General features: G+C 41.1%; 1 protein-coding gene across 1 annotated transcript in view; it reads left to right on the forward strand.

The window, feature by feature from the left end:
• PDZRN4 (PDZ domain containing ring finger 4) overlaps nucleotides 1–27,193 on the forward strand; it is a 105,074-nt gene that overhangs the window by 70,955 nt on the left and 6,926 nt on the right. Inside the window, exons 4-7 of the mRNA XM_010574054.1 lie at nucleotides 15,916–16,014; nucleotides 18,241–18,303; nucleotides 21,652–21,753; nucleotides 25,166–25,282. Of these exons, the coding sequence (XP_010572356.1) occupies nucleotides 15,916–16,014; nucleotides 18,241–18,303; nucleotides 21,652–21,753; nucleotides 25,166–25,282 (381 nt within the window). The remainder of the gene's footprint in view (nucleotides 1–15,915; nucleotides 16,015–18,240; nucleotides 18,304–21,651; nucleotides 21,754–25,165; nucleotides 25,283–27,193) is intronic.

Below are 27,193 nucleotides of genomic sequence, written 5' to 3' on the forward strand. Positions count from 1 at the left end.
AAGGCTTGCTGGTAGGTGCGGTGTAGATTTTCAATGGAAAAGCAGATACTTCTCACCACGTGCCGTACCTTATGCAGCTGCTGTTGTGGTGGAGGGACTGATCTGATGGCTCAGAGTGGGCGTAGATAAACCGGGACTTACTGTATTATGTTTATTTTCTGACCATCAGTTCGTAACTGCCTAGTGGTTATGGCTGAATCGTGGGTGCCCCATGGTATAGAGACATTTTAGTGACACCATTATTCTTATTTTTTGTGGCAATTCTTAATATTATAAAGCATCTGCTGTTAAGAAGTATCGTGAAGGAAGTGAACAGGTATGTGTGTGCCAGCAATCTGTGGTCTTGGTTGCTTAGGAGAGTCTTTCTGGTTTGTGGGGTCATGGGGCAGTTGGGTTTTTTTCCATTCCTACCTGTCGTTTCATACAAATCCAGAGAAAATAAATGGACTGTATTTTAAAGCTATTAATTGAAAAGCTTGTGAGGAAGTCTCCTGGACAAGTAAATAGATTATTGGGGTTGTTTCACTTGGACCTGAGAAAACACTCCAATGATTGGGGCTTCTAAAACCCTTCATTGAGATTTTTTCCTTTTAACTCAAAAGGAGTTCTGAGCTGCTAACACCTGGCCTGTGATCCAGCTGACTGTCACTACAGACTAAAAATGGAAAAGGTCACAGTTAAAATGGAGCAGTGACACTGGAATATTTTTTTGTTGTACTTCTTTGAATAACACTGTAATAATTAAAAGAAGACTCTTTTGGCATACTACAGCACAAGATTATGTACTTCACTGGCTTTTTTTAATTTTAAAACACCTGGGGATTTAAGTCAGCATAATTTACACATAGACAGTAATAAATATGTAATTTGTCCCTAACTGTGGCCAATCGTACGCTGTAAATGAGCAAAGGAGCAGTAAAAGGAGCAGTCCTTTCCTTTTACTTTTTCATCTGTCTTTTAAGAATTGAAGTCACTTTTCAAGTATAAATTCATTAAACTTAACACCATTCCACTGAGGTTCTTCAGTGTTACGATGTCCCGTATTGCTACAGGAATTCGCAAGCAGGTGAACTAAGGACAGTCGTATGGAGAGACTTGCCAAGTCAGTCAGTGACAGAACTGGCAGTAAAACCCAGGAGCCTTTATTGTAATGCATCTCTTTTTTGGCCATTAAATCTCTCTTCTTCCTTGCTAGTCATTGGATCATTTAGATGGAAGAGGATGTCAGGGTAGTTTCTGCCACAGTTGTTTGTTAATTTTGAGTGTGTTACTGTATGTCATCACAAAATTCTGACATTTAAAGCAGATGAAGTTGCTGTCATCTCACCTCCCCTAAGTAATGAATATCCCAATTTAGGGATTTGAATTGTGTCCACAACTATAGAGGATCATGAGAGAGTGGGGAGAAAAAGACACAAAACTGACATGGGCAAATTTATCAAAGTTATTACCATTTATTGTGTTTTAAAACAGGAGGAAAATATATCAAGTCAGTGATATTCATTTTGTTTCATGATTTCATAAAACAAACACATGGTTACTCCTCACTTCACCTGAAAGCTAATAAAAATTCTTCCTTGTTGTCAAAGCTTATGTTTTTCCAGGAAAATGAAGAAAAGTGAGCTTAGTTCAGCAGCACTTTATTGTTGGGCAACATTACAACATATGGTATGTGTTTTTCACTCAGCAAAGGAAGGGAAAGGTGCTGGCAGTATTTTCATATTTATGGAAATCTGTGGCGTATAAATCTTCTGTTTTGGAGAAATGCTTTGTTTAGACGGTTTTTATACTATTATACCGCATACCTCCATATATGGTTTACAGTGAAAATGTTTGTAAGGGGTTTATTAATGCTATTTTTCATATGCCTTCTGCTTGAAAGTTTGTGTAGTCTGTCTTGGAGACACGGGATTTAGCTATACAGACAAAAGATGGGAGAAAATAATTCCTTTTACGTATTCTTTTAAAAATAACCTGAGTCACGTTAACCAGCTTATTGTAATGTCACTATTTTAAAGCTCAGTATCCTAGGAAATTCAAGAGGACAGGAAGCAAGGGCCAAATCCTCCTAGCAAGAAGGAACCTTTTACGAGAAAATGGACTTTAAACAAGGTTTCAATATTATGCATGCTGGGCCTTCAGAGGAGAAATCAGAAAAGCAGGAGAGGTCTTTTCTCTGGAAGTTTGCTTTTTTTATTTAATGAGGCAGCTCTTCAAAGAGAATGTGATAGTCATTCCTGGAGGGCATGGTTTGGTGAGCAGGAATACAGGTGAAACTGTATTGTGCATCAAAAAAGCAGATGATGAGTTTGCTTTGTATTTCATCTCATGATTTCATCAATCTATACAAGTATGTGTTTGGGGGTGGAGGACATTTCCATGTGCAACAGAAGTTTGAACAGCTGAAACTCAGCATGGATATGGTGCCCATAGACCTCGTTTTGGTGCCAGGAAAATAAAAACGTGTTTTAAAAGTCATTGCCTATCGCTTCATGTGCTTGATTTATAGGCACATGTATGTGATTAAAATTTGCATATTTTAACTATACATATTTTAATATGTACGTATCTCAAAGTAAACAAGAGCATGGATGGGGTGGAATTTTAGTGTTTAGTGCTTTCTAAGAATTTCTAATTTTATAAGCTCAACTTTAAATTTAGCTTTTTCATAGCATTTTGTCTTTACTGTGTCTGAAGGGCATAAACTGAATTACAGGAAGGTATTTTTCTCACAGCTGTCTAAAATTGAAAAATTAAGTTTTCAACTTGATTTTAATGAATATTCCAAAATAGCCTTCACACAGTTGTAGATCAAGGCTGTCCAAATGTGTGGAATTGTAACTGGTTAGGAGTTTGAATCTACAGCTACGTGTTCTGCTGTCCAGATAAATGCTCACTGCAGCAGATGTTGGCACATCTGTTATGCCTCCCCATTTCGATTGGCTGCCTGGGTGTTTAGAAAGTGCTGATGAGGCAGATAAATCTTCTGACACGTTTCAGGCCCAAAGCAGGCAGGCAGCAGTAATAATGATGTTTACAGAGCCAAGTGCTGGGCAGTAACGCTTTGAAATACAGCAAAAAATAAAGTATGAATTTACCTGCAATAGGTGAAATCTATTGTAAAAAGTGAAAGCTAATTATGCCAAGTGATTCTCAGCTGATTTGAACTGCAGCTATGACAGCCCATAAACCTCTGAAGTTTGTGTATCTAAGGTTTGTTGGCTAGAAAAAGGCACTTGCTACAGTTTAGAAGGAGGTCTAAGCTACGAAGGGGCTCTTTAATAAACTTAGGAGAGTTGGGAATCAGGTTTAGGAACATCTGCAGCATATGTGTTTTTTGGAAGGGGAATAGCTATCTTCTGGGGGCTTGAAGTTCCTGATCTTATCAGAATTCATACTTCCAATAAGTTTTCCTCCACCCTTTGAAGCATGTCAGATTTAAATCTTTTTATACCATTAGAGCCAGGAAAACTCCGGACTTTGGGATCTTCTCCTGAGAAGGTCCACGGTGTATCAAAGAGGACATTCGTGGACAGAGAAGGGTGTATCTGACAGTCTCAAGTGAGGAGACTGGTTTCCAAGTACATAGAGCTTTTGCAGCTGTTGGATCCCTTCCAGACCTTAATCTCCAGCACAATGAATGGCAAATAGAAATGTAGAAGTCACTGTAAAGATTTTGGCAGTGCTGTCATGTGCTCATATTGTCCAATTCCATCCAGTAGACGTCACCACTAAATTGTCCAAGTGGCTTTCAAATACCACTATTTGAGGCAAGTCCATAAATTGCAGAGACAGCCTATCGTAGAGGGGCAAAGAAGTCGATGCTCGTTATATAGCTGATATAGTTATAGTTGGTTATGTTTTATAGTACGCAGTCTACAACGTCTCTGGACAACTCTCCCAGTGTTTGACTACCCTCATGGTAAGAAACACTTCCCTAAATATCTAATTGGAATTTCCTGAGTAGCAACTCATGTCTGTTGTCTCGTGTGGCTGTCACAGTGCACCTCCAGGAGGAGTCTGGTTCTGACTTCTCTGGACCCTTGTATTTGGTACTTGAAGGAAGCAATAAAATCTCCTTTTTAAGAAGATACTTCTCCCAGCCTCCCCTCATAGGAGATGTGCTCCAGCCCCCTAATTAGTTAATGGACTTCTAGCCAGATGTGGAGTGCCGTATTCCTAGCTGATAACCAAGAGAAGGTTCATTCTTACATTTTATGTCAGAGCCATTTTCATTGGAAAACAGTTTAGGGAGCAAATTCTGGAAAGCCCCAAAACCAAAAAAATTGGACATGTTCTCCTCCCCACCCCTTAAATGGCGCAGACCAGTGGTTCTTTAGCTTTATCTCTTATTTTTCTATGTTGAAAGCCAAAGAGTTTCAATATGGGGGTCAGGATAGGAGCTTTAATAAAAAGTCAGAATTTTTTTCTTCAAATACATGTAATAATAAATCCCTTTCTTTTATTTTTTGTCAAAATTGTCCAAAAGCAAAGGAATCCATTGGAATATAGAGGCTGTTTGTTAGCCAATTTGACAGTTTAGTATTCACAGACTACTCCAGTCTGCTTATCTCATTTTACCATAAGGTTCAGTTTCTTCCTTGTCTGTGCTATTCCCACCTACTTTGTTCAATGAGAACAAAGTGAGAATGTAGAATCTAGGATTAGTGAAAAGGAAACCCTTCGCTGCATGTCATCAGCTAGTTAATTATACTTTAAACTTTTCTCGTATCCTTGCAACTTCACACTTACATCGAGTGAAGGACCAAAAGTGCGGACCAAAGCTGACTGCTGAGAAATACTATATATAAGCAGTTCATCGTGGATCTCTCTGCTCAGAAAGCAAGAATTCATGGTTTTCTCAAGTGCAGAGCATACCAGAAGGGGTGTTGGGTCTCAAGCAGATGAAAACATATATGCATATATAACATAAGAAAATATATGTATATAGTTAAGTACTTCTAATAAATTAGCATTCATACTGCACCATGGGGAAAGAACAGAAATAAAGAGAATGAATAGGGAGGTAGAAGAATTAGGGAGCAAAGTAAGACCATGGCTTGTTTGAAATAACAAAGTATGCTGAGGATATTTTACTTTCCAGTAAGTGTGATCATCCAGACAATAGGGGAAAAAAATGGTTTTTAATAGCGTTTAGGGTACTTTAAGTTTAATACTTCCCATAAGGGTTGATTTTTTGATTTATCTTTCTGACAGGAATCTGAAGATTTGGTATTATGCCTGCTAGCTAAGGGGGAAAACTCAGGTTCGAGTGGATGTTTGTGACTTTCTGGAGGATATACTGTTAGCTGTTGAGCCTTTTGCAGCCAGGAAGCCTGTAATCTGTAAAGGGTTTTTTTTCCCCCGTCTTTGAGTTCCTTATGAGATACGCTCACTGTAAAGTCCACCATGTGTCTTTAAGCTCAAGACTTAAAATACCCTTTAAAAGCGAGTCAGAAAGGCCACACCAAGCCTGTGAGGCCCACAGAATTAAAAGTTATGTTTATCTCGTCCCCATATGCTTAGACCCTTCCCTGCACTGCAACCCGAAGTTTGTTCACAGCGCAGCGAGCAAAGGTTTCTCACATTTGTAGTCCAGCTCCATCGTTCATCCAGCCCAACCAGTTCCCCCATCTGCTCCGCGACTGCTTTCCGTCCCCCGTCCTCACCCGTTGAGAGTCTCAGCTGACACTTGGGTGCCTTCCTCCTCCCACTCCCAGCCATCAGGCTGTTACTGATCATCACACATCAGACTGCTGAATATGCGCTGGCAGGCTTGCCATGCCTTAAGTTATTCCATTGTTTGATTTCCGACGTAGAAGTCTAGCGTGCACCAAAAATTTTCTCTCCGGGGCTGCAGGGAGAGGGTGAATTCCCGTATCCAATGGAGCTTCTTTATTATCAAAGGATTCATCAGCTACAGGGCCAAATTCTGCTCCCCCAATTGCAAGGTGATATTTTATTAATAGGTGCCTATATGTCAGCATATTAATTCTGCTTTTTTTCTGCTACTACGTTTTTCTTTTTCTTTCTTTCTTTTTTTAACACTGGTATCATTGTCTACAGCATCCTGCTGTCCCAGAGCATTCTTTGTCTGGACACAAAGCAGCATGTGGCTCTAAGTGTAGCTATAAAGCAGGGATCAGCAGGAAAGTGATCTCGTTTTTAAATATTTCTCATTCTATGTTGTGTTTGCTTTTGGATTACGCATTTGAGAAATGCTTGCTTGATATTTTTCCTTTCTGCTTTGATGTAAACAAATCTTGTGTCAGAGATTCTTAAATCTAAACCAGACTTTAAAAAATGAGGATTAAATGAGACTTTAGCCTATAAGGTAGAGCCCCCACCCCTTGGACAGAGCATTGTTTTTCCCCACCATGTGGAGTGGAGATAACCCTCTGTTTCTTTGTGGTAAGCTACCAACCAAATCCATTCTGGCAAATCTGACACCCAATGTGATTTGTCCTTTTCGATGCTGTTTATGAGAAGTCAGGACAGTCTTCTGTCAAAATTGATAAGTGAGAAGACAGTGGGGAATGCAATTTTATTTGTAACAGCACAGCTGCCAGCAGTTCCAGCTTGTTTACATCTAGGCTGGCTCTGTCTTGCTCCATAGCTTTTCTATTTCCATCCAAATAGCCCCCAAGTACATTGTGGATGTGCCTGTCTATGTAAAATCTGCGTAACAGAGCATACCGGGAATGTTAGAGAGGGGAAAAAAGAACTTATTTCTTTAGGTTATTTTCACAAGTCGAGCATGTCAGTCGCTTCAAAAGCGAAATCTTGAATTCTACCGAATCTCCATAGGCATTTACAGAATGGGTTCTAAAACTGAGCTATAATCTGCTAAAATCCTGCGATGCTTGTTACCTTCCATGGTGAACGTACCAGAGGAGTTAAGAGCTTTGCTTTTCTGGTGGAAGCATTCTTTTTCTGTTGGAATTGGCCAGTGTTTGTAAATTAAATCCACTACAGACATTTAAATACAAGTTTATTTGCTGTGAAAAGAACGCAATAGGACCCTGCAGTGACCTCTGAAGGGGAGGGCAGTTTCATTGCACTCTGCTTCACACTGAATACTTCTGCTGTAGCCTACAATTAGCCTGTGTTCCGTAGACGTTAACGTATTTCCTGGAAAATCCTTTTGGCAAGAGAGCGTAACTCTTGATGGCATTAGGATAGTTCTCAGGTCTAGGAAGCCTTTGTTTGGCTGCGGTATTACTTGCCTTCAGTCCAGCAGTCCCAGAATCCCAGGCGGTGTTGATCTTTTTTTACAGGTACACTTAAGAAAGCTACAGTGGTAGGTGTTTCCTCCATATAGTCTCTCCTGTGAGCTTTTCTTTACAGTAGCCCACCCTAAACATGCAGTTATCCTGGAGGTAAAGTGAGGGGGGGGGGTATGTTTGACTGATCTAGCTTAGGACAGACGAGCTTTTCTAGCAAACTGAAAATTCTTGTTTCCTTTTGGCATTTCTCTTTTTGCAGTTATTAACCAATAATTAGTCTTCTACATGGTTTGTCATTAAAAGGTAGAGTCCAGAGGTGGCTGCAAATGTCAGTGCTCTGGTTCTGTGAATTGTGGGGTCATCTGGCACTTCTGCTTTCTCATTAAAAGTGTATATCCTATCACTGTGTTTTCAAGAGTTGCAATCATGCTCTTAAATGAATTGTTTGGTGATTGCCAGGGGAGACTCTCTGCGGTGTAACCGGCCTGCCCAGCACGCACTTACACACAGATATATACGCACTGTATGTACCTATATACTCATATACATAAATTTACACACAAATACTACCTCCCCTCCACACATGGATACACATATACACTCAAGTAGACAACTAAATATTTAACGCCTACTCTAAGCCTGAAAACAAAATATCTACCTTCAAATGAAATGACTTTGTTAAGTGTACATTGGAGGCACCACAGACTCTCTTCATCTAGAGATAGGTAGCCCATAGGAAAAAAAAAAATCATTATATTTGAAATAGATTGGTGTGATGACTTCTATTGATGCTAGGATTTACACATATTTTTCTGAGCTTCCTCAAATTACTTCTGGTCATTGTTAAAGACGTGACTGCTAAACAAAGCCTAGCTAAGAGTATTGGAAACATGATTTGGGTAAGGTGAAATGTGATACTTGTTTGAAACACCAAATGTCTGTTTTAAGTGTGTAGTCTTACCCATTGTACATAACCTGATCATTTGTACGTGACAGTCACAACTCCTACTGCTTGGTACCAATTCAGAGGTGAAATAAGTGGTGTTATAAAAGGAAGTCTAAAGAACACGATTCATTCTGCTGATGATGCTTTTTTGTTGCAAACCCAGGCCGTTGTTTCCCCTGTTTTACAACCATTTGCAACATATGCTTTTATGTAATGTATAATACCATTCTTATCACTTCTGAATTTGAGATTAATTTTTCTTTTTAGTAGCTCCACTGTTAGCTCTCTACCCTCCTAGGACTTCATTAGATTGAACTGTTCCTGTAATAAGAGTGAAGGGATAGCTCTGGTTCTGTTTGTATTATTTTTTTTATTTCATGAGCAGAATTACTTGCCAGTGATGACAAGTGTGTGATATTATGAAGATTAATATTATTGAAGGTAGCAATGTAAATGACTGGTGATTTGGCAGCCTGGAAAAGGTATGTCCTTTGAGCAGCCAAAATTCAGCTATGCATATAAACTGGAAGTTGATCTCACCCATAAAGATGCAGAAACAAGATGATACTGAAGAGTGAATCTTAATTTTAAGGTGTGTGTAGTCCCCGTAGTCCCCATGCATTTCTGTTTGATGCTTCAGAAGGGTGATACTAGCTGAGATGGATGAGGACTTTTTTTCAGTATAACCAGTTTATTAAAATAAGTCAGACCTTAATGTACTTTCTCAGTTAATTCTTCATTGAGCTATTCTGTAAGTACTCTGTTCTTGGCCTTTTGTGCTTTATTCATTGAGTTAATCATTCTGTCAATTATAACATTAGCGGGATGAACATTAAAACAGCTTCTCAGCTATTACTACAGGTAAAAAGGAAAAGCAAAGATAAAAGTAACTACTCTGTTCTTATTCTGCTTTATTATTTTGGTTTTGTTTTCCCTTTTTCTTAAAATTCATGGTAAGTACTACACAACTGGTGCTCTCTGAATTCTTTTGCCTTAGAACACATTACATTACTGTGGGCTTTGTAGATGCAATTTGTCAGCCACCTTAGAGACTTGAGCCAAGATACAGCTCTTTTGTACATTTTAGGATGAAGATAAAGCATATCTGAATTGCATTGTTTGTTTCACCACCCAAGGACTTTTCCAGACTGGCAGCTTTTTATCTCTTTTGTGGTGAAGTAGGACTCCTTCTCCAGTACTCTGTGGTGACTTCCTTTTCTAAAAGCTGTATGTGTACTGTTGAGTTGGCTCCTAATTTAAAACCTGGCGATTTCATGCTTGTAAATAGCAAAACTTCCCTTCTCCTTTCTGTCTTTTTTTTCCCCATTCAGGAGCGTTGTTGAAAGGGGAGAGGGAAGAAAGCACAGTGTTTTGGTTTTACGGGCTGGACTGTACTGATATATAACAGCACGAAAAGCTGACATTCTTTTCCTCTAGGATAATGGAGTTAAATGGGACAGGGTAAATGCTAGTTAATGCTAAGAAATGAAATAGTTGACTGTGTCATAAACAGAACAGGTTTAGGATGCTCTGTCTTACCATGTCACAAAAATACAAACCCTGAACTCTGAATCACAGGTTCTGCTACACTGGAAAGTAACACTAATTAAATTTAATTTGGTATTTGACTATGTCTCGACAGCAAGATGATTTTCTCATTGTAATGAGGACTAAACTGTTAACTGAAATGATCACACACTGTCCATTTAGGAAAAATACTGTTGTGTTTTGATTCCATGCTGTCCCTTCTAATGGTGTTACCAGAGTTCATGGGACCCATTACTCTGATATACTGTACGGGTGAAGGGAACTCAATAGCTATTACGATTTTGATAGTCTCTCTTGGTCCTTTTAGTGGTGTGCAACAATTGCTATAAAGGCAGATGGGGAATATTGGAAGGATGTAGAGTATTTATAATATTTCTACAGTGCCTTTCAAAGACTCTGTAATCATTTATTCTTTTATGTCCTGCTACTTTGGTGATGTTTGCATTGTTTTCTTCTTATAGATAAGGAAAACAAGTCACAAAAAGTTACATAAGGTGACTGCACCAAAGCAGTTACAACTGAACAGGGAATAGGGACTTGAAGGCAGAAAACTTCTGGAAACCTGCTAAAAAAATGTCTTATGAGACAAGATCTCACTGATTTTTTGCAAAATTATGATAAATTTGAGAAGGTAGGGAAATTTCCCTTCCTCACTATAGAGCATCATCCAGGGAAGCATCTCAACCATATACTCAGTAATGTAAAATAAACCCAGTAATTTTTCAAAAAATTTACAGTTCTTGATCTTGCAACCAGTTACTTGTATCAATAAGTTCATCCTCTGTCATTTGTGATGGTAACCTTTTTTTAAGGTTTCCTTATTAAAGGCTTCCATTCTGGAAAAGGGGTGGCGTGTTTCTGTACACAAATAAATTGCAAAGGGGATCAGCAAGTTTCCTTGTCAGCACAGTCTCAAGAGACTCCCAGTCCTAAGATGGCACGTTTGGACATGAGGGTAACCAAGTGTAGAGTTTACCTTTGTCATGCTATAGAATGACGTTGAATAATTGATTAACTTTTATTAGTTATACTGGTCTACATTACATAGAGAAAACTAGTTTTATTGCATTTCACAGCTAGTAAGTCATGAGTTGACAAAAATGAAAAATGGACATAGAATGAGCCAAGACAATGTTATAGTGTCCAGCAACTGGACTGTAAACCCTTTAGAGCTGAGGCAGTGTTTTTCTCCTTAAACCTCCATTGCACTAGAGCAGCCCAAGAGTTACAGTTCCGTGGAAAGAATTCTATCAATGTCTTCGCTAATTCTGTGAATATAGTAGGTCAAATTCAACAAAAATATTATTATCATCGCAGAGACCATCAGGGATTTCCCGAACCTGCTTATTCCCTGGCAATTCCCGGGCAAGGGACATCAGATCTCAAGTTTATTCTGAGTTTCAAAGCCACCCAGTTGCCTTCAAATACTGGGGGTTCTTGTATGGGCTTTGAGAGTCTCCTCCTTGGGAAGAGGGTAGCTTGCTGTTCACCCCAACTAATTTGTATTGAGCTCTAATTTCTTGTTTGCCTTATTTCCCACCCGTACAAATTTTTTTTCTCATCACCCAGAAGTGTGAGGGTGCAAGACAAACAAAGGATCAGAGGATGAGGGAGAGGAAGGAGACCAAAGTGGCAGTAGTAAAAGGTTATTTCGGTAGTGCCTGGCTGTACGCATGATTCATAGGTAGTGAAGCAGTCACTTTAGTAAATGGGACTTCCTGCTTACCAGGCAGTAATTTCTTTACAGATTTCTATAGGTGAGATAACAGGATGGTTTATAAGGTGAGAGTAGAAGGAAGGTGATGCAGGGGCTGTGTGGATGCGGGCACTTATGGAGAATGGAAATTTTTGGGGGGAAATGGAGAAAAGTGTGAGTGAGGCTGCTGTCTGTGAATATGAGTGAAGGGTCACTTAGGGAAAGAGTGAACTGAGAAGGGCTTTGAAGATAAGGACAGAAGGATTGCATTGGTGGAGAGGTGGGATGGTTCAAATGGAGGTGAGAGAGGCTGACAGGCAGTGATGAGACAGGGGCAGAGCTCAGCCGCGCTATAAATGGGTTGAACAGTGTTGGACAGGGAGTAGCTAATCCTGACAGAAGGTGGGGGGAGAATTCAAAGGTGTGCATGGCTTAGTAGAGACCAATCACAGAGGGGTCAACAAAGAAAAATGGGGCAGCGTAAGCTTTCCATGTGTGCAGTTATTCCATCACAGGATCATCACATGAATACGTCTTGTCAACATCTTTTGGGTGCAGTGAGAGAAAACTTTACCAACTTCCCTCTTAGGCTGTAACCTGTTTTCCAGTGTGTGGAGGGAAAACGTGAACAGTTCAGATCTCTTTTCACCCCCAAAAAACTGTTTAAGAGTGGTCATGGGCTGTTTTCTAACAGACCATCAGTTTTACTCTTTGTAATCTAGCTTTTAGTAGAAAGACCCACTATAACTGCAAACTGATGCAAACTTTTCCAAGGTCTCCTTTAATAGCCCTTAACCTCTTTTCAGCAATTCCGGAAAGCCAACAGCCCAGTTGATTACATTTATAATCTACTTCTCTAGCACTTGAGAGAAATGACAGTATTAACCTAGCCTTCCCTCCCCAAAGAGGTGACAGCTCCTTGTTTGGTCTTATGTCTCCTGAGGCTGACAGCCTGTAAACTGGTTTTCCATCATTGAAGCGAATGACGGCCTTTAACTGGGAGCCAGAGGCTACAGGCACTACTCCATCACTTTAGAGGATGACCAGTATAACCAGTTTTCAGTCCTTCAGGAGCACAACCTGCACCTCTTTGCTGTCTTTTCTATGTTTGAAGAGATGACCTACCTTGGAAATTTGCATCCCAGTCTTTCAAGACAGGATAGTCCTTATTCTAATGTCCATGTCTATCTTTTAACCAAATAATTTATGACAAAACACTTTAAAGTATTGTCTTCACTGTGGCAATGCACTGAATTATTGTTCTGCCCACACAAAGAAAAGAAGCAGCAAGTCAAAGATTTAGCAATTTGGCATTGAATTCTGTCACTTGGCAGCAGAAAACTCTTCGTGTTGAGAGGCGGCTGCCCCCAGAGTGCCCAAAAGAGGGGGAGGCTGTCATCTCCCAAGCTCTCTCCTCAGTCCCTCTCCTTCCACCATCTGTCTGTCAGCACACTTCATGAATCTCCAAATATTGTTTCTCACAGATTTTTAAAATGCTGAATTTTGAAGACTGTCAGTTCAGTCCCTATGTGCACACACACAAAACCCAACGAGAAGGCAACTGTATGCGTGCATGCATGTGTGTGTGCATGTGTGCATGTATCTAAAGGGATTTCAGAGAAGGAAATTACATTCTTAGAAATTCATTACTGCTGCCAAACTTATTGTTTCTTCTGTTAAAGACCAGTTGGGAAAAAAAAAACACTAAAAAGTGTCTGTCGCAATAGGCAATGTCCAATGCATTTGACCGTGATGGTCAAGGTTCTTTAGTGTCTCAGTTGCTGTTCTTCTGTTGAAGTTGTTTTAGATGTGCTTGTTATATAGAGTTAAAGTTCAGGCTTGTGGGCTTTTGCTCTGAGAGATGATTTAATATTTTATTCAAAGTGTTTTTAAATTTTCCAAAGATGTTTTGTCAACCCTGATTTGTTTGAATGTGACCAGGATGTATCATGTTTGCTGTAAAAAAGATGATGCCGTGAGGTTAGTAGTGCAGATGTGCCATGGGAAAAAGGCAGTTATCTGGAATGACTTCCAATGCAAAGTAAGAGACCTCATCCAACTTCTCCCTCATGCTGAATGAGATACTACTTGAGTATGTACTTGAGCCTAGGCTGAAAAGCATGAAATGTTTATTGGGCCTTCAACACTAAGTACCACTACCTCAGTCGTAGGTATCTACAGCTTCTAGTGCCTACAGCCATGCGCAGTCATCAGACTATGCCTCGTACAGTCATTTAGGAAAGAGGTAGTCCCAAGAGGACCAAGTACAGATCTCAGCTCCAAGCTCTGTTACTGGGTGGAGAAACGAAAGCTGTGGCAACTCAAGCACTATGCGCAGCCAGGGCTGGTGTATCCCAGTCACTGTTATTTGTCATCAGCTGGTGCCCAGAGACAGTTTTAGCAATCCTCTTGGACTCCCAGGATGGACCCTCTAGGGTCGTCCTCATTTTCCTTTGCTCTTTCATGCCCCGAATGGTTAAATTATTCTGCTCATTGAGCCAGCGCACTGAAAGGATTCAGTTTGTTTGCAGCCTGAAACATTGGTACAGCTTTGTAGCAACATTTTGAGAAAAATCATCCACAAGAACTTCAGGGTCATTCCCGATCGAAGAAATTATGTTCAGAGCAGTCCTTGGGGCCCCTGTCCAGCCTCAGCGCGGGGAGACGGGAGGTTGTGCCGGCAGGACAATGAAAGTCAATGGATTTCAGCTTGTGCACAGCTCCTCATTTGCCTTGATTTAAAGGTCCCAGTCTCAGTCCTTTATGGTGTATTTAGGCTTCCTTATAGGCCTCCAAGGGACCACAAGCTTCTTTATTCCTTAAAAGTATACCTTGTTGCTGTAATTGAAGCCGTTTTGTTACTGTAATTTCTCCCTAATATTACAGCTCTAGTCAAGTGCTCTTTCCCTCTGGAGGCATCAATTATTATGGGGTTTGAATAGGCCTCCTTCCAGTACATATACTTTTGCTCCCAATGCCAAAATCAGGTCACTGCGATTCTCTTCCCTAATAAAACATGGTCCAGTGTTTCTTCTTTCAAACCTGATGTATAATGTGTACTGGCGACTGTTCCACTTCTCACCACCCTATTTAAAACTCCTGCTGTATTTAAGAAAAACTAAAGAATACTACAGGTTTCACAGTATTTTCCACATTTTCTCAGTTTCCATTAAGATGTTGAATGTCCAAAGTCCAGGGAGAAGTTTATAGGGTTTATGCAGGTACTGAACCCATGTGGATGTGAATGTTGGTGAGGGAGCAGGGGAGGAAGCCATAGCAGTGCACTTTGTGAAAGATGTTCAGCTGAAATGAAAATGGCGCGGGGTTCATCGGCTAACCCATGTGTGTGAACTGCAGGTTTTTCTGTAAGTTGTGGTATATTTTGACAGCTGGTCCCCACAAGTCAATGGGACTCAGTCAGTAGTGAGTCCTCACTGCTGTGCGCCCTGCGCCTGTTTATGGATTAATCTGCATGACATCTCTGGGGATGGGGAGGAACAAGCTCTGTGCCACAGACTGAAAAGCAAAGCGTGGGTTTGTCTCTCCTTTTTTTGCACAGCCATGAGAAGCAGAAACTCTTAAGCTCCAAATGTCACCTGCAGAGTCCCTTTAAATACATATATCAACTAAAGTTTCCCATTTGCACCCAAGCTAATACTCTGTGTTATTGGATTCATCGTGCTTTATTACAAGTATTTGTTTCACAGTGTTCAAACCAAGTGCAGCTTTGCATTTTAGTGAATGATTCCCCCATGAAACCCTAAAGACGCTTAACTCAGATGGGTGTATGTAGTAGTTATCGCTGCACCATCTGCCCTAAAACTTGCACTTTTCATGAGATGCCACTGCTGGGACATCTGGCACTAAAAATATGTTTTCTGCATCATCTCACAATTGAGGAGAATGCCATGGCTGTTCAGCTCCACAGGAGATTCCTTGAAGCATCCTTCTGTTACCTAATAGCTTCTGCGATGAAGCTATGGCACTAAACTGGCCAGGGAAGGAGTTATGCTATTAAGGGAAGGCTGTGTTTTTGCTTTATGGCTTGGATTGCTGTTAGAAGGGAGTGGCACTTGTGTGATGGATTGATTGATGTGTAGCCAGTCTGTCTTGTATCCTATAAATCAATAGTTGATGTGATAGTACTAAAATGCCTATGTAATATACTGTAAGTCATCTTCTATTATCCAAAAGCAAAAAACCTGCAAAATCGATGCAGAGCCGTATTTCTCAAAGTTTGGCATGTCTTACTGAACTGTTTCTGTATAGCTTGAACCTGCAGTATACTTGGATTTCCTTCTTAATTTACAGAATATTTTCCCCCTTAAAGCTGCACACAAAATATTGTGTCTCAAGACCGGGCCATATAAGTAGGTCATACAGTATGAGTATGTCCTACGGTATGAGTATGTCAGCGGCTTGGTGCTCCCTTGTGTTATACAATGTTTTTTTCCACCCTTGGCAAAAGCCACCATCCGAGCCTGTGTGTTTTCTTGTAGGAGGTGGAGCTGTGCCGCATTAGCAGCCAGGAGAAGCTGGGGCTGACTGTCTGTTACAGAACTGATGATGAGGAGGACACGGGGATCTATGTCAGTGAGGTAAGGACGTGGCAATGGGGATGAGCGTGGGAGATGCTCGTGGTGGAGGGCTGAACGCGCCAGGGAACGTAAGAGCAAGTGCTCTGAGACCAGAGTGTGGAAGTGTCGGCTGTCAGCCAGCACGTGTCACTTTCAATTCGTTTAGATTATCAGTTTAAATTACGTTGCCCAAGTAGCGTAATTATTACTAGTGAGCTTCTTTAATGTGAATGCTTTTAACTACAACTTCATAGTATAGGGATGTACAAAGCAGTCTGAGCATGGTCTGCATTTTGAAAGCAGTCTGCCCTTATGAGAGAAATCAGGCAGAGTTTTTAAGGAGAAAAGCACCTTCTCCACACCCTGCTTGCATTCTCCCCCTGCCACAGCCTCGGTAATCATAACAGTGGATAATCACTATTTTACTATTTGTGGTTTTGTTACAGTTGTGATACACACCGACATACCACAGGTGGGTGGAGAGAGTAGCTTGGGAGAGGAATATGTTGGAAAGACTAACAATATTTTTTGCCAGACAAAAACCAGAATACCAGATGCTGAGATGGGATGAACCCTTAGGTTTTCATTGGCTTCACCAGCAAAACATGGCATCCAGCACATATCACAGGGTGCTAGTGTTTCACAGGTTCAGCCCACAAGACTTCCAGGAACACTAGCTCCCTTTCAGTTTCCAGCCACTCAAAGAGGGCTGTTTTTCTGGGTAAAGCGAACTCTTGTGAGTCCAAGGTCACTGGTGATTGTTCTGCATGAGCTGCATTTCCAATTTCTCACTTTTGTGACACATTGAACCAAATTTGGACATTAGGAAAAAGTTGTTTACTGAGAGGGTGGTCGGTCACTGGAACAGGCTCCCCAGCGAAGTGGTCACGGCACCAAGCCGGTCAGGGTTCAAGGAGCATCTGGATGATGCTCTTAGTCATATGGCTTAGTTTTAGGTAGTCCTATGAGGAGCAGGGAGTTGGACTCCATGATCCTGCCAACTTGAGATATTCTATGATTCTGTGATTCTAAATTCTGAGCGAAGCTCATGGACAGAGGCAATCAGTAGAGAGAATTCTCCTATGTATCAGTGAACGGGGATGAAGGCAAGATTGCACGTTCGCAGGCCAGCAGCAATGTCAAAGAAGCAGAAAAGCACAGCCTTGGAACAAGAGTGAGGAATTAATATAAGACTACCCAAGAATAAGTCTTCCACCAGTTGTATAAACGCTGCTGTTAAAGTCTGTTTGACCTTGTGAGGACAAAGAAAGTGCAGGAATCTCTTAATACACTCCAGGATTGTATCTGAAATGTGCTGGTTTTCCTACATGGCAGAAATTTCTCAGACCTTTTAAAATGAATGTAATTATATTGTCTTTCGTACTTGATTAAGCACTTCAGAATCATTTTTTTTTTCTGTGACAGTGCACAAGAAGGAAGTAATATCTAACAGCTGTAGAGGATGTAACCTGCAAACCAAATGCTCAACACAAATGTTCGGTTTGAAAAAATAGCTTATGGCATGACGAGGCGAAATAAATGATTTAAGATAACCATCAAGTGAAAGGTGATAGATCGAATTGCCCTGCAATGAACAGTAGGTCATTGCTCAGGGATGAGCTATAGTGACTTTGATAAACTGTTAATGGAGCCCTAAACATCTATTTAGGTTAAACTAACTTAAAATTAACTGACTCAGACCAGGAACGACATACAATACCTGTGAGTGATCTATACAATATAGATCCTTTGGGGTTTTTTGCTGTTTCCTTGCGAGCTGCAAAATTCCAGAGGAAGTAACAGATTGATAACTGAGATAATCATTTAATAGTAAATGTTTCCATGAAAGAAAAATAAACCTACCCTTTTCCCAAAGACAGGCCCATTTGTATAGAGGTATCAACTGCTGCAGAAGCACCTCAGTCCATAGTGAACTTCCAGAGAAGAGGGAGTCTGTCATTAATTCTTAGTGCTCTGACAGCTGAAGGTTAATGCCTGACAGTAGCATAAGAAAGTATTAATCTGAAAATCATATGCTCCCAACCCTTTCTGTCTTTAGGCTTTTATCTGAAACAAGCTCATGTGATTATTTAAAGAACTGTTGAGTTCATATGACTCTAAAGGAAACTTCAGATTGTCTGTGTACAGAGTAAAAATGGTACTTTTACAAATTGTGCAATTGTGCAGCTGTTACCATTTCCAGTAAAAATCTTTCCATGTTCAGTTACTGGATGTTGTCCTGTGCAGGTTGATCCAAACAGCATTGCTGCCAGAGATGGCCGGATCCGTGAAGGAGACCGCATTTTGCAAGTATGTGACAATAGACTCTTCCTTAAACTCTTTCTTCAGACAAATGTGCAGTGCCGTGTTCTCTGTGGACTGTTAATGAGGGAAGGTAGTTCTCTTTGTTACTGTGATCGATGAGAAAATCCATGTCTGTCTGTTTTTTAACACAATAGCCGGGAGCTAGAGTGCGTGTACTGAAAAATGAGAATGACAAACTCGTTCTTGCTCATGCCCTTATGTCCCATGTCTTTTTTTGCCATATTTATTAGCAAATCTCATTTCCCCTATGTTCATCTCAGTGTCAAATTCTAAACAGGGACTCTGCAGACATAAATATGGGTGTCAGAGACTTGCTGATCATTCACTGATCGCATGAATTTGGGTAAAACTCACTTGTGCTGAGCATATATGGTAAGAGTTTTCATACAAAAAATGTGCTGTTAGTGAAGGATGATATTGAACATACTTGAGGAGGGGGTTCATTAGGCTTTTGTTAATATTTTCTTTCCTCCACCAATAAAACATTGGTTTTCTGAGTTCCTTTTCTAATCCACCATCTTGGCTTCTTTTTCCCCCTTTGTTTCTATTGATCTGTTCATTTAAAGAGCTGCCCCACAGATAGGTTTGTGTGATACAGCATAGCCCCTGTGCGTACAGGTGGCCGGCTGCTGGCTCGGGAGGAGGGCAGCGTACCTCTACAAAGAGGGAAGGAGCTAGAAGAGCAGTGGATTTCTGTCTTCAACTGGCAGTGAATAACACATTTTTTGCCCTAGTGACAAAATCACAAAACAGCTACCAAAAATCAGTAGATTGGAAACTCTTTGCTGTACTGTAGCATTTTAGTTTTTGTTCCCAGTTGATGACCCTTGCATTTTAACCTTTTCTCACTGGAGCCCCAGAAGTAGCTCCTGGTGATGACAGGTTGCTTTTCTGTAACACGTTCCATGACTGCCCTTCATTAATTTAGGCACGTGAGCTTTCACGTTGTCACAAGATCAGCCTGTTCCTTCCCTCCAGTATTTTCATTTCTGCAGGAAATGTCTTTGCTGAAACGTGTACCTATATCTCTTACCCTGGTATCAGCTTTGGGAGTCTAACTAACACAACAGGATCTACGAGCTGGCTTACCAAGTGGCCCATCTTTCGGAGGGGAAATAAGAAGTTACATTTTAATGTCAGGGCTCACTCAGGGGCTGCTGGTTTATTCTCTGTGTGGTTGGGAACGTGAAAACCCTCACAGGACGGATGGTGTTCCCCCCCCAAGAAGACACGGTGCGAGGGCGGTGAGCTCCTTGGTGGTACTGGGAGTGATGGGACCACATCATGGGGTGCAGCTAGGAGAGGAAAAGTCAGTGCACTGCCTTCTGCGTCTTTCTGTAAAATACCGACTGAAGAAAGCAAAGAGGCTATAGCGACATTTTTAACTTTCAAAAATCAGAAAAAAACCTAGTTTATTTGTCGGAGTAGAAACAACTTTCATTCCTACTCTGTGCGTTTCAAAATAAGGAAATAGAGGGTAGGTCCATTTTCTGCTCCTGTCCTTGCTTTCTAAAATTTCTGGGTGAAGTGGAGAGCCAACAGCAGTTCAGACAAATGTTCTCCAGTTCCTAATGAAATTCATTTCGATTGTGAGTAAAGACTCAAGGGGCGAGAGAAAAGCATAGGTAATTCTGCCGTCCTTTTGTAGACTGGAGCATTACTTTAATGTCAGTGCTGATATATAGCTATGAGTTTGATCATTAAAGTTAACACCCAGAGAGTTATGTGGGGTTTACTTTCATATCTGAAAACACATTGACCCTCTATCTGCTCTTATTGATGAGATAACTCAGAGAAATAGAAGGTGACAGTGCCATTACGGGGGGATTACTCCGAGGCTGGGTGAGAGCCGGATCCTTGAGCGTGGGGACATTTTCTGTGGGTGGCGGATGGCATTGGTTAAGGCTGGGAGGGACGCGTTTCTTTGTGTATTTCTCACAAAATTACGGCAGATTTCCTCACGTTTTTGAGTCTAAAACTGTCCCCTTCTCATTCTCACAAACCTCACACCTCTCCAGTCACCTTCACAATCCCCTTAAGCACCTGAGAAGAGCCTGAGTATTTCACATGAAATGTTACAAAGTCAAGGGAAAGGTTTGATAAGGACGGTGCCTGAACTCCTGCTGTTTTTAACGGCGAACCTCCAGGCTGACGAGTGCTGCCCGTGGGAGCGAGATGCCGTGGGGCAGGCTGAAGTCTCTGCTTTTTGGGTTAGGGCAGCTCTGCGTTATCAAATGGTCGTCTGGTCTCCCACAGACCACTGCTATCCCTTAATGTAAGCTTTGAAGGGTCTCAGGCATTTTACTTATTGCTGGTTAGATAATGAGGGTACACACTGGGCTTTTCTTTGATCTGAATTAAAGCTGTGTTTTCGAGTCAAGGCTTTCAGGCCAAACATACGTGGAGAAATGCAACTTTCTCTTTACTTTTCAATCAGTCAGGAAGTTCCCGCTGCTTTGAAATCAAACCCTTACAAGATTTTATTTCCCCCAAATATTCAGATCCCTCTGTCTTCCAGTTTTGTGTTCACCCATTTTCAAATAGCCAAGTTGGGGTTTTTTTGTTGCTACAATGAGAATAATCCACTTCTTGTGCTGTGAACTGGACAAAACCAAATACATATGGAAAATAAGATTTCTATTTGATTCCCCCAGTAAAGGGTTTGGACAATGCAAAAAGTGTTTGTTACCATGTAGTCATGGACGTGGCTGTTTTAATGAGGGGACAGATAGGAGGAAGGTAGCGAGACAAGCACATTCGCATTGGAGAACCACTTTTATTTTGATAAGGGGGATACATGTGTTTTGTGTGGTTCTGGATACTAAGCTGTCCACACAAATATGAAATGATTAAATGGAGCGGCAATAAGCAGTGGCCTGTAAGTATTGCCTGGTGAGAGATAATACTGTAGCTCTCTAATTGGCTCGCTACCAGCATACAGTGTGACTGATTTCATCTGTAGCATTACCAGTCTTGCTTCCACCAGCACTATTATCTCAGAGTGACACTTCCATTACTCTGAACGGAGAAAGATGAACGTCACCTGTCAAGGGCTGGTTAATTGTGTTGCTAGATGTATGTTACCAGGGCGCAGGTTGGACATTTATGAACATAACTGCTTCCTCTGATGTCCACCATCCTTCAACGATCGATACAGCTCTTACAGTAAGCGCATAATTGAGTGAAGGCACTTACCACTGAGGGGCTGAAGATGAGCCCGTTGCGCGAGTTTCATTGTCCATACATTCAGCACAAATGAGCTGATATCTGCCCTTTATTGTGTGTTGCTTTGTGGAAATAGAAACTAATGTGCCGCTTTCATTTGTTTTCTAGATAAATGGCCAAGATGTCCAGAATCGGGAAGAGGCAGTGGCATTGCTCTCCAGCGAAGAATGCAAGAAAATTGTGTTGCTGGTCGCAAGACCGGAGATGCAGGTTAGACTAAATAGGTGCACTGAGCCAGAACCTGGGTTATACTGTACATTCACTGTCACTGTAAGTAATGAACTGCTGAGAAATAGGAATGTCAAAGTTCTTGACAAAAGGAGGAAACAGATAATTGCTGAGCTTTGACCCTGTTTAACCAACACAGAAAATAACATGGTGTTACTAGGGCTTGTTTTCCCCAAACTAAGCAATTCCTTTCCAGCAGGCAGAGTAAGCAGGTATACAAATCAGGCTGGCAGCACGAATATGACATTAGTAAAATATGAAGTAGAACTTGAAAACTCGTTAGATGGTTCTTATTTGTTCTGGGGGTAAATTTCCCGTACTTACCTCACTCATTTATAGGAACTTACACAAAGCTGTAGTTGGCCATCAGTGATGTCTCTTTTTATCCTATGTGCTTATAAGCAGGCATGTAAACTATTCATTTGTGTACCAATTATGGGACTTTCACTACAATACCATTCAGCAAACCTGGATCTAATTGTTTTCAAAGCACCTTGGTCACAAAAATGTGCTTGTATCTTGGGAGGTGCATTTTCAAAAGCTTTTAGAAACATTTCTATGGTTTTAAACATAAAACAATGCCAATGCCAAGAATCTTGCCATGCCAAGAATTTTTTATATCGTTGCAGGGGGCATATGTTAGGTTGATCATCTGACTAAAGGAAAGGTAGAGTGGAAGGAGAATACTGTTTGCACTTCCCTTTATATTCTGTTTATAGGCCATTGCAAAGCAAAAGACAATATATTGTCACTGTTCTCTCCATCTGCCAACAATTCAGAGTTGGTTATGTTGCCATTTGTCTCTCATGCTATTGATCTCATATTCTCAGTCTCGCTAGCTGCATGCTTTGTATAAATTAAATTGAGTAAGTGTAATTCAGTGCCACTTGGAATCTCTACTTGCATACAATAGTTATAAAAGATTCACAATTTCAGCATTCATTTCCTTTATGTTTTTCAGGAATCTAAACATTTCCCATAAAACTGGTGACACAGTACAGCAAAAAAAGCCATGCGTCAGTTTGTATTGCAAAATTGTAGCCCTCACTGGAAGTTGCAGAAGTTTTGAAAGAGTTGTTTCAATATTATTCGTAGTATTTTTCAGTAGGGAACAGAAACCCACCCACTTATAAAATACATGCCCAGGGAAAGTTCATTCCCTGTATTTGTTTAGACTGGTCAACGTGAAAAAGTTACATCAATATGAGATAAGGGGTTCCTTGGCTGTACCAATATAGCTTCCCATGTGGATGCTCCTTTCAAATTATAAAAGTGTGTTTTAGTTTGGGTTGGGGCTTTGCTGTTGGGTTTTTTTTGTTTATGTGTTTTAAGAACATATCCGTACAAAACTGAAGAAAAAGCCATAGTATGTCAGAAATCAGACTGTCCACAAACTGGTTTCTGCTAGTTGTGCTGCTTTGACTCTGGTAAAAGACAGCAGGATTAAGCAAGCTTTTATTTCTAGATAGAAAATGGTAATGGCAGTATTGCAATCTTGAAGGGTGACTGCTGAGCACATTCATTTGGTAACAGGGAAGAAAACCTTCTCTGACCATTTATTTGCGCAGTGAATACCGATGAATAATGAAGTTTTGAAACTGAGCACCGGAGGAGCACACAGCCTTTGTTTAATATGTAAGCAAATGGCACAGGCATGTGCGTTCATATGCGTGTATGTGCACACAGTGTATGTAGCGCACATGTATTCTAAGCCGTATACTATTTTTATTCTGAAAGCTGTAACGGAAGCATTCCCATTAGTTAGGTACTGGGTCTGCCACAATCAAAGCAGATTTGCCCAAGTGAGATTCATCTTCCATCCTCCAGCTTTGTTAATCTCTGCAATTTCCTGAAACGAGGGAAATTCAACTGCATCCTTTATGGTAGAGGAAGGCTGTGTTTGTGCTTTCCTTGGGAAAAAAAAGCAAACAAGACAAGTAAACAAAACTAGTGGCTGGTACCAGATGTTTCAGAGAATGGTTTGAAAGTCCCATTAAGGACAAACATAAAAATTACATGTCCTCAAGAAAAAAAAGCCTCCTTCTAATCCCAAACTGTTAGAGGCTGGCTTTGCCAAGGGAAATGGCAAAAGGCTTAATGTTCTTTATAAGAGGAAAGAGTTCATTGGCATGGGCAAAAACCCATCAGAGCTTGTGAAGGAAACAGTGGTTTCCTGCCAGTATTCAGTCAGAAGTGCCACAGAGCATCAATCCCTCCTTGTGCAGCTTTGAACTACTACCTGCTGGTTTGGTGTAACTTCTCTGACCGGCGTCTGTGGCCAGAGCTCTCCTGGCTTTGAGGCAGCGGTACTTCTGCTGGTGGTGTTGGGCTGTGTCACATTGCTCTTGCTGTCTTGGGACATGAATAGTTGGCATTCTTGTAATTGTCTAATGCTGAGACTTTTACCTTTTAGCATCTTTTTGTCAGCTTCTTCCTCTGGTTCCTTCACCAGCAACCAAACAATCAGTGTTTCCTTCTGCCACGATCTCGTCGTTATAGCCAGGAATGCCACTGACCAATATTTTCCTTTTCGACGCAGCGTGCTATCCGGCAAGAGATTACAGATACAAATGGATGTGTGCCACGTGCACGCATGTGCGCAATGAACAAAATGGGAAGAATAGCATTTTAGGCTGGGGTGCCTGTTTTATCAGTTTAGAAAGATGTGAAGGGTGCAAAGTGGGTGCGGGAAGAGGATATACTCACTTGACAGAAAACGTAGCATCCCCTCCTGTGCTTTTGCAACACTGTCTTCACCAAATGTCAAAGTATTATTTTACGCTTGGGGAAAAAAAAAACCCAAACAAACAGATAAGCCTTGCTTCCAGGCACACTGCGAGAACAAAAATAACCTCCCTTCAAGTCACCACATCTTTCCGTCACCCTACTCTGTTTGTTTGTTTACCTGGAAGATCAATGGGAAAACGGTGACAGAAACACAACATAAGGTTTCTATTGAGGTGGCGGCAGCAGGGCACAGCGCTGGGACAGAGGTTGTTAGAGGAAAGAGCCCGGTTGCCTCCTGGCCCTATTAGTAACGTCGCGGCTCTTTCAGCGCGGGGGCTCTCGGCGGTAACGAACATGACAGCTTCAGGATTATGTGCGGCGCCTTTCATACCTTTTGAAAGGAAATAATGTCTGTGCTGTGCAGTCTCCTTCATTACGAGAGAAAATCAGTCATACTGTTTCAAGAAAGGATAAAAGGCATAAGAGTCCCATTTTTTTTATCCTTCTTTTTCTTCTTCTCTTTTTGAGACATGAACTCCTACCGCCTGGCTTTCTGAAGAGAATCATTAGGATAAAAAGAACTAGTCAAGCATTGCCATTTGGGTTTACCCTGTTTTAGCATGTGTCCTTGCTAACCCAATATAATGTACTAATGTATTCTTTGCAGCTGGAGGAAGGGTGGCTGGATGATGAAAGGAATGAATTCTTAGAGGAGTTAAACTTGGAAATGTTGGAAGAGCAGCATAATGAAGCGATGCAGTACACAGCGAACGAGGTGGAGCAGGTAGGACTGCTACTAAACGCATCATTTGAAATTTTGCTAGGTATACTTTTTTATTAAGAGAGAATAAAATGGTACGCTGTAAAATGGAGTCAAAGGCTTTGGTAGAATTCTTTCTCTAAAATGCTGTGAACTCTGGCATGCTGTAGGTAAGGAAAAGGAGAACAATAGATGCTTAGGCCCAGTATGACAAGACAGCAAACAATTTAGGAGGCTACGATAAGTGCAGATTTCTCATTTTCTCTGAACTCTCAGAATAATATTGCTTTCCTTTTTTAATTCTGAAGTGTTTGGCGTTTATGTTGTTATATTTTATTCCAAGGTGGTTTTCTTAATGAATTGCATCAGTGTAGCACCCAGAGCTCCAAGCTGGGATAGGTGCCCCTCTTGTTGTGTGCATGCAGAGTATGAACCAGCCTTTGCAGCAGAGAGCTTGCAAAACAAGATGGAAGAGATGTTTAAAATAAACAACAGGTGTTTTAGTAATACAAGTGTATTTTTCTTATACCGACAGCACACAGCTCCGCATTTGTTTTGTTAATGGAGACAAATAAGCATATTGTTAGCATAGTCTCAGCTTGCTGCTATCCCGACTTTTACCTGCCCATATGTGCTGTAAGCTGTGTGACTGTGGCAAAGAGGCACGCGCACCCCCAGCCATACAGTTTCATCAAGGGACGGGTCTTCTCAGTTGTACTTCATTGTGGAAGGCGTAAGTGACCTTATCCACTCCTGGATCAGATGATCTGTCAGCATGCACACCTGTGCACAGCCAAAGAAATAAAATCCAGCTCCATCTCCTGGCTTCTGCATATATGCAGCTGGGGAGAAACTGGTTTTCCACCCATAGAAATCTGTGATTTACAATTTTTTCCCCATTCTGAACTGCACGAAAGCAGAGCCTGCAGCATTTTTCTTTGAAGCAAAGAGGGGGAGAAAGCCTGTGCGAGCCTTCCTTCTTCTGGAAACCCAGGAGCTTATTTGGGCTAACAGGAGACCTGGCTTCAAGTACCTCACCGCTTGGTCCACATTGGGGGCCTGAACGTGCATCTAGCCTCTTTCCTTCCCACCTCCCCTCCAGCCTCGAGGCTGGGCTGTCGACTAGGTGATAGCTCCTATTAAAGCTCTTCACTGTACATAAATTAAGTATTCATTGGGACAGAGACACTGACAGAATAATTAAGTCCATTATCTGGAATATGATAGATCAGATTACAAATCCTTGATCTTATAAGCATTTAGTTATTTACACAATGTGAAATAACTGCAGGGTCAGAGGTGAAGGAGGCCTTGCAATAGGATTTATAGTAGCCTTTTAGTTATGACCCTCTTTTCCAGGCAGTGAGCCAAGCCTCAGTTTCCCAGGTTAAATGTGCCAACTGCTGCACTGCTAGCTACTTTGAACTGATATTTGGCATCTTGTTTAATTTTTTGACCACAAATTTTATCTTGGATAGCAAAAGATTTCCTGTCAGAAAGAACACTTGTTCTTTGCAAAGCAATTCCCTTTGCACACTGACATTTTTGCACAAACACCCACTTCTGGTAGAAATTCTTGAGTGGGTCTATCTACAAACCCCTACTAGCCCCTCACACGACGTGTTGGGACCTCTGAAATCACTTCACAGTTGTGACCTTCCACTCCCAAGTTCTTGTCACACTTTGGCTTTTTCGCTGAATTTGGGTTGCGGAGAATGTTAATTATTGAACAGTGATGTTCTGTGAAGTGATTTCACAGAACCCATTGAGATTGTTTATTCCCCACTGGGATTTTATACTATGGATAATTTTTTTTTTCCCCTACTGAAATTTTATATTACTGTAGAAGAGAGCTACACTTGAAAAAATTAATGGTCACTTGTGCTCTGTTGGTGTCTGACGTTGGGTTGCGTGAAGTAATTCTAGGACAGCCAG

This window comes from Haliaeetus leucocephalus, unplaced genomic scaffold (genome assembly GCF_000737465.1).
Source record: "Haliaeetus leucocephalus isolate CR32 unplaced genomic scaffold, Haliaeetus_leucocephalus-4.0 Scaffold406, whole genome shotgun sequence".
In the NCBI taxonomy this organism is placed as follows: Eukaryota; Metazoa; Chordata; class Aves; order Accipitriformes; family Accipitridae; genus Haliaeetus; species Haliaeetus leucocephalus.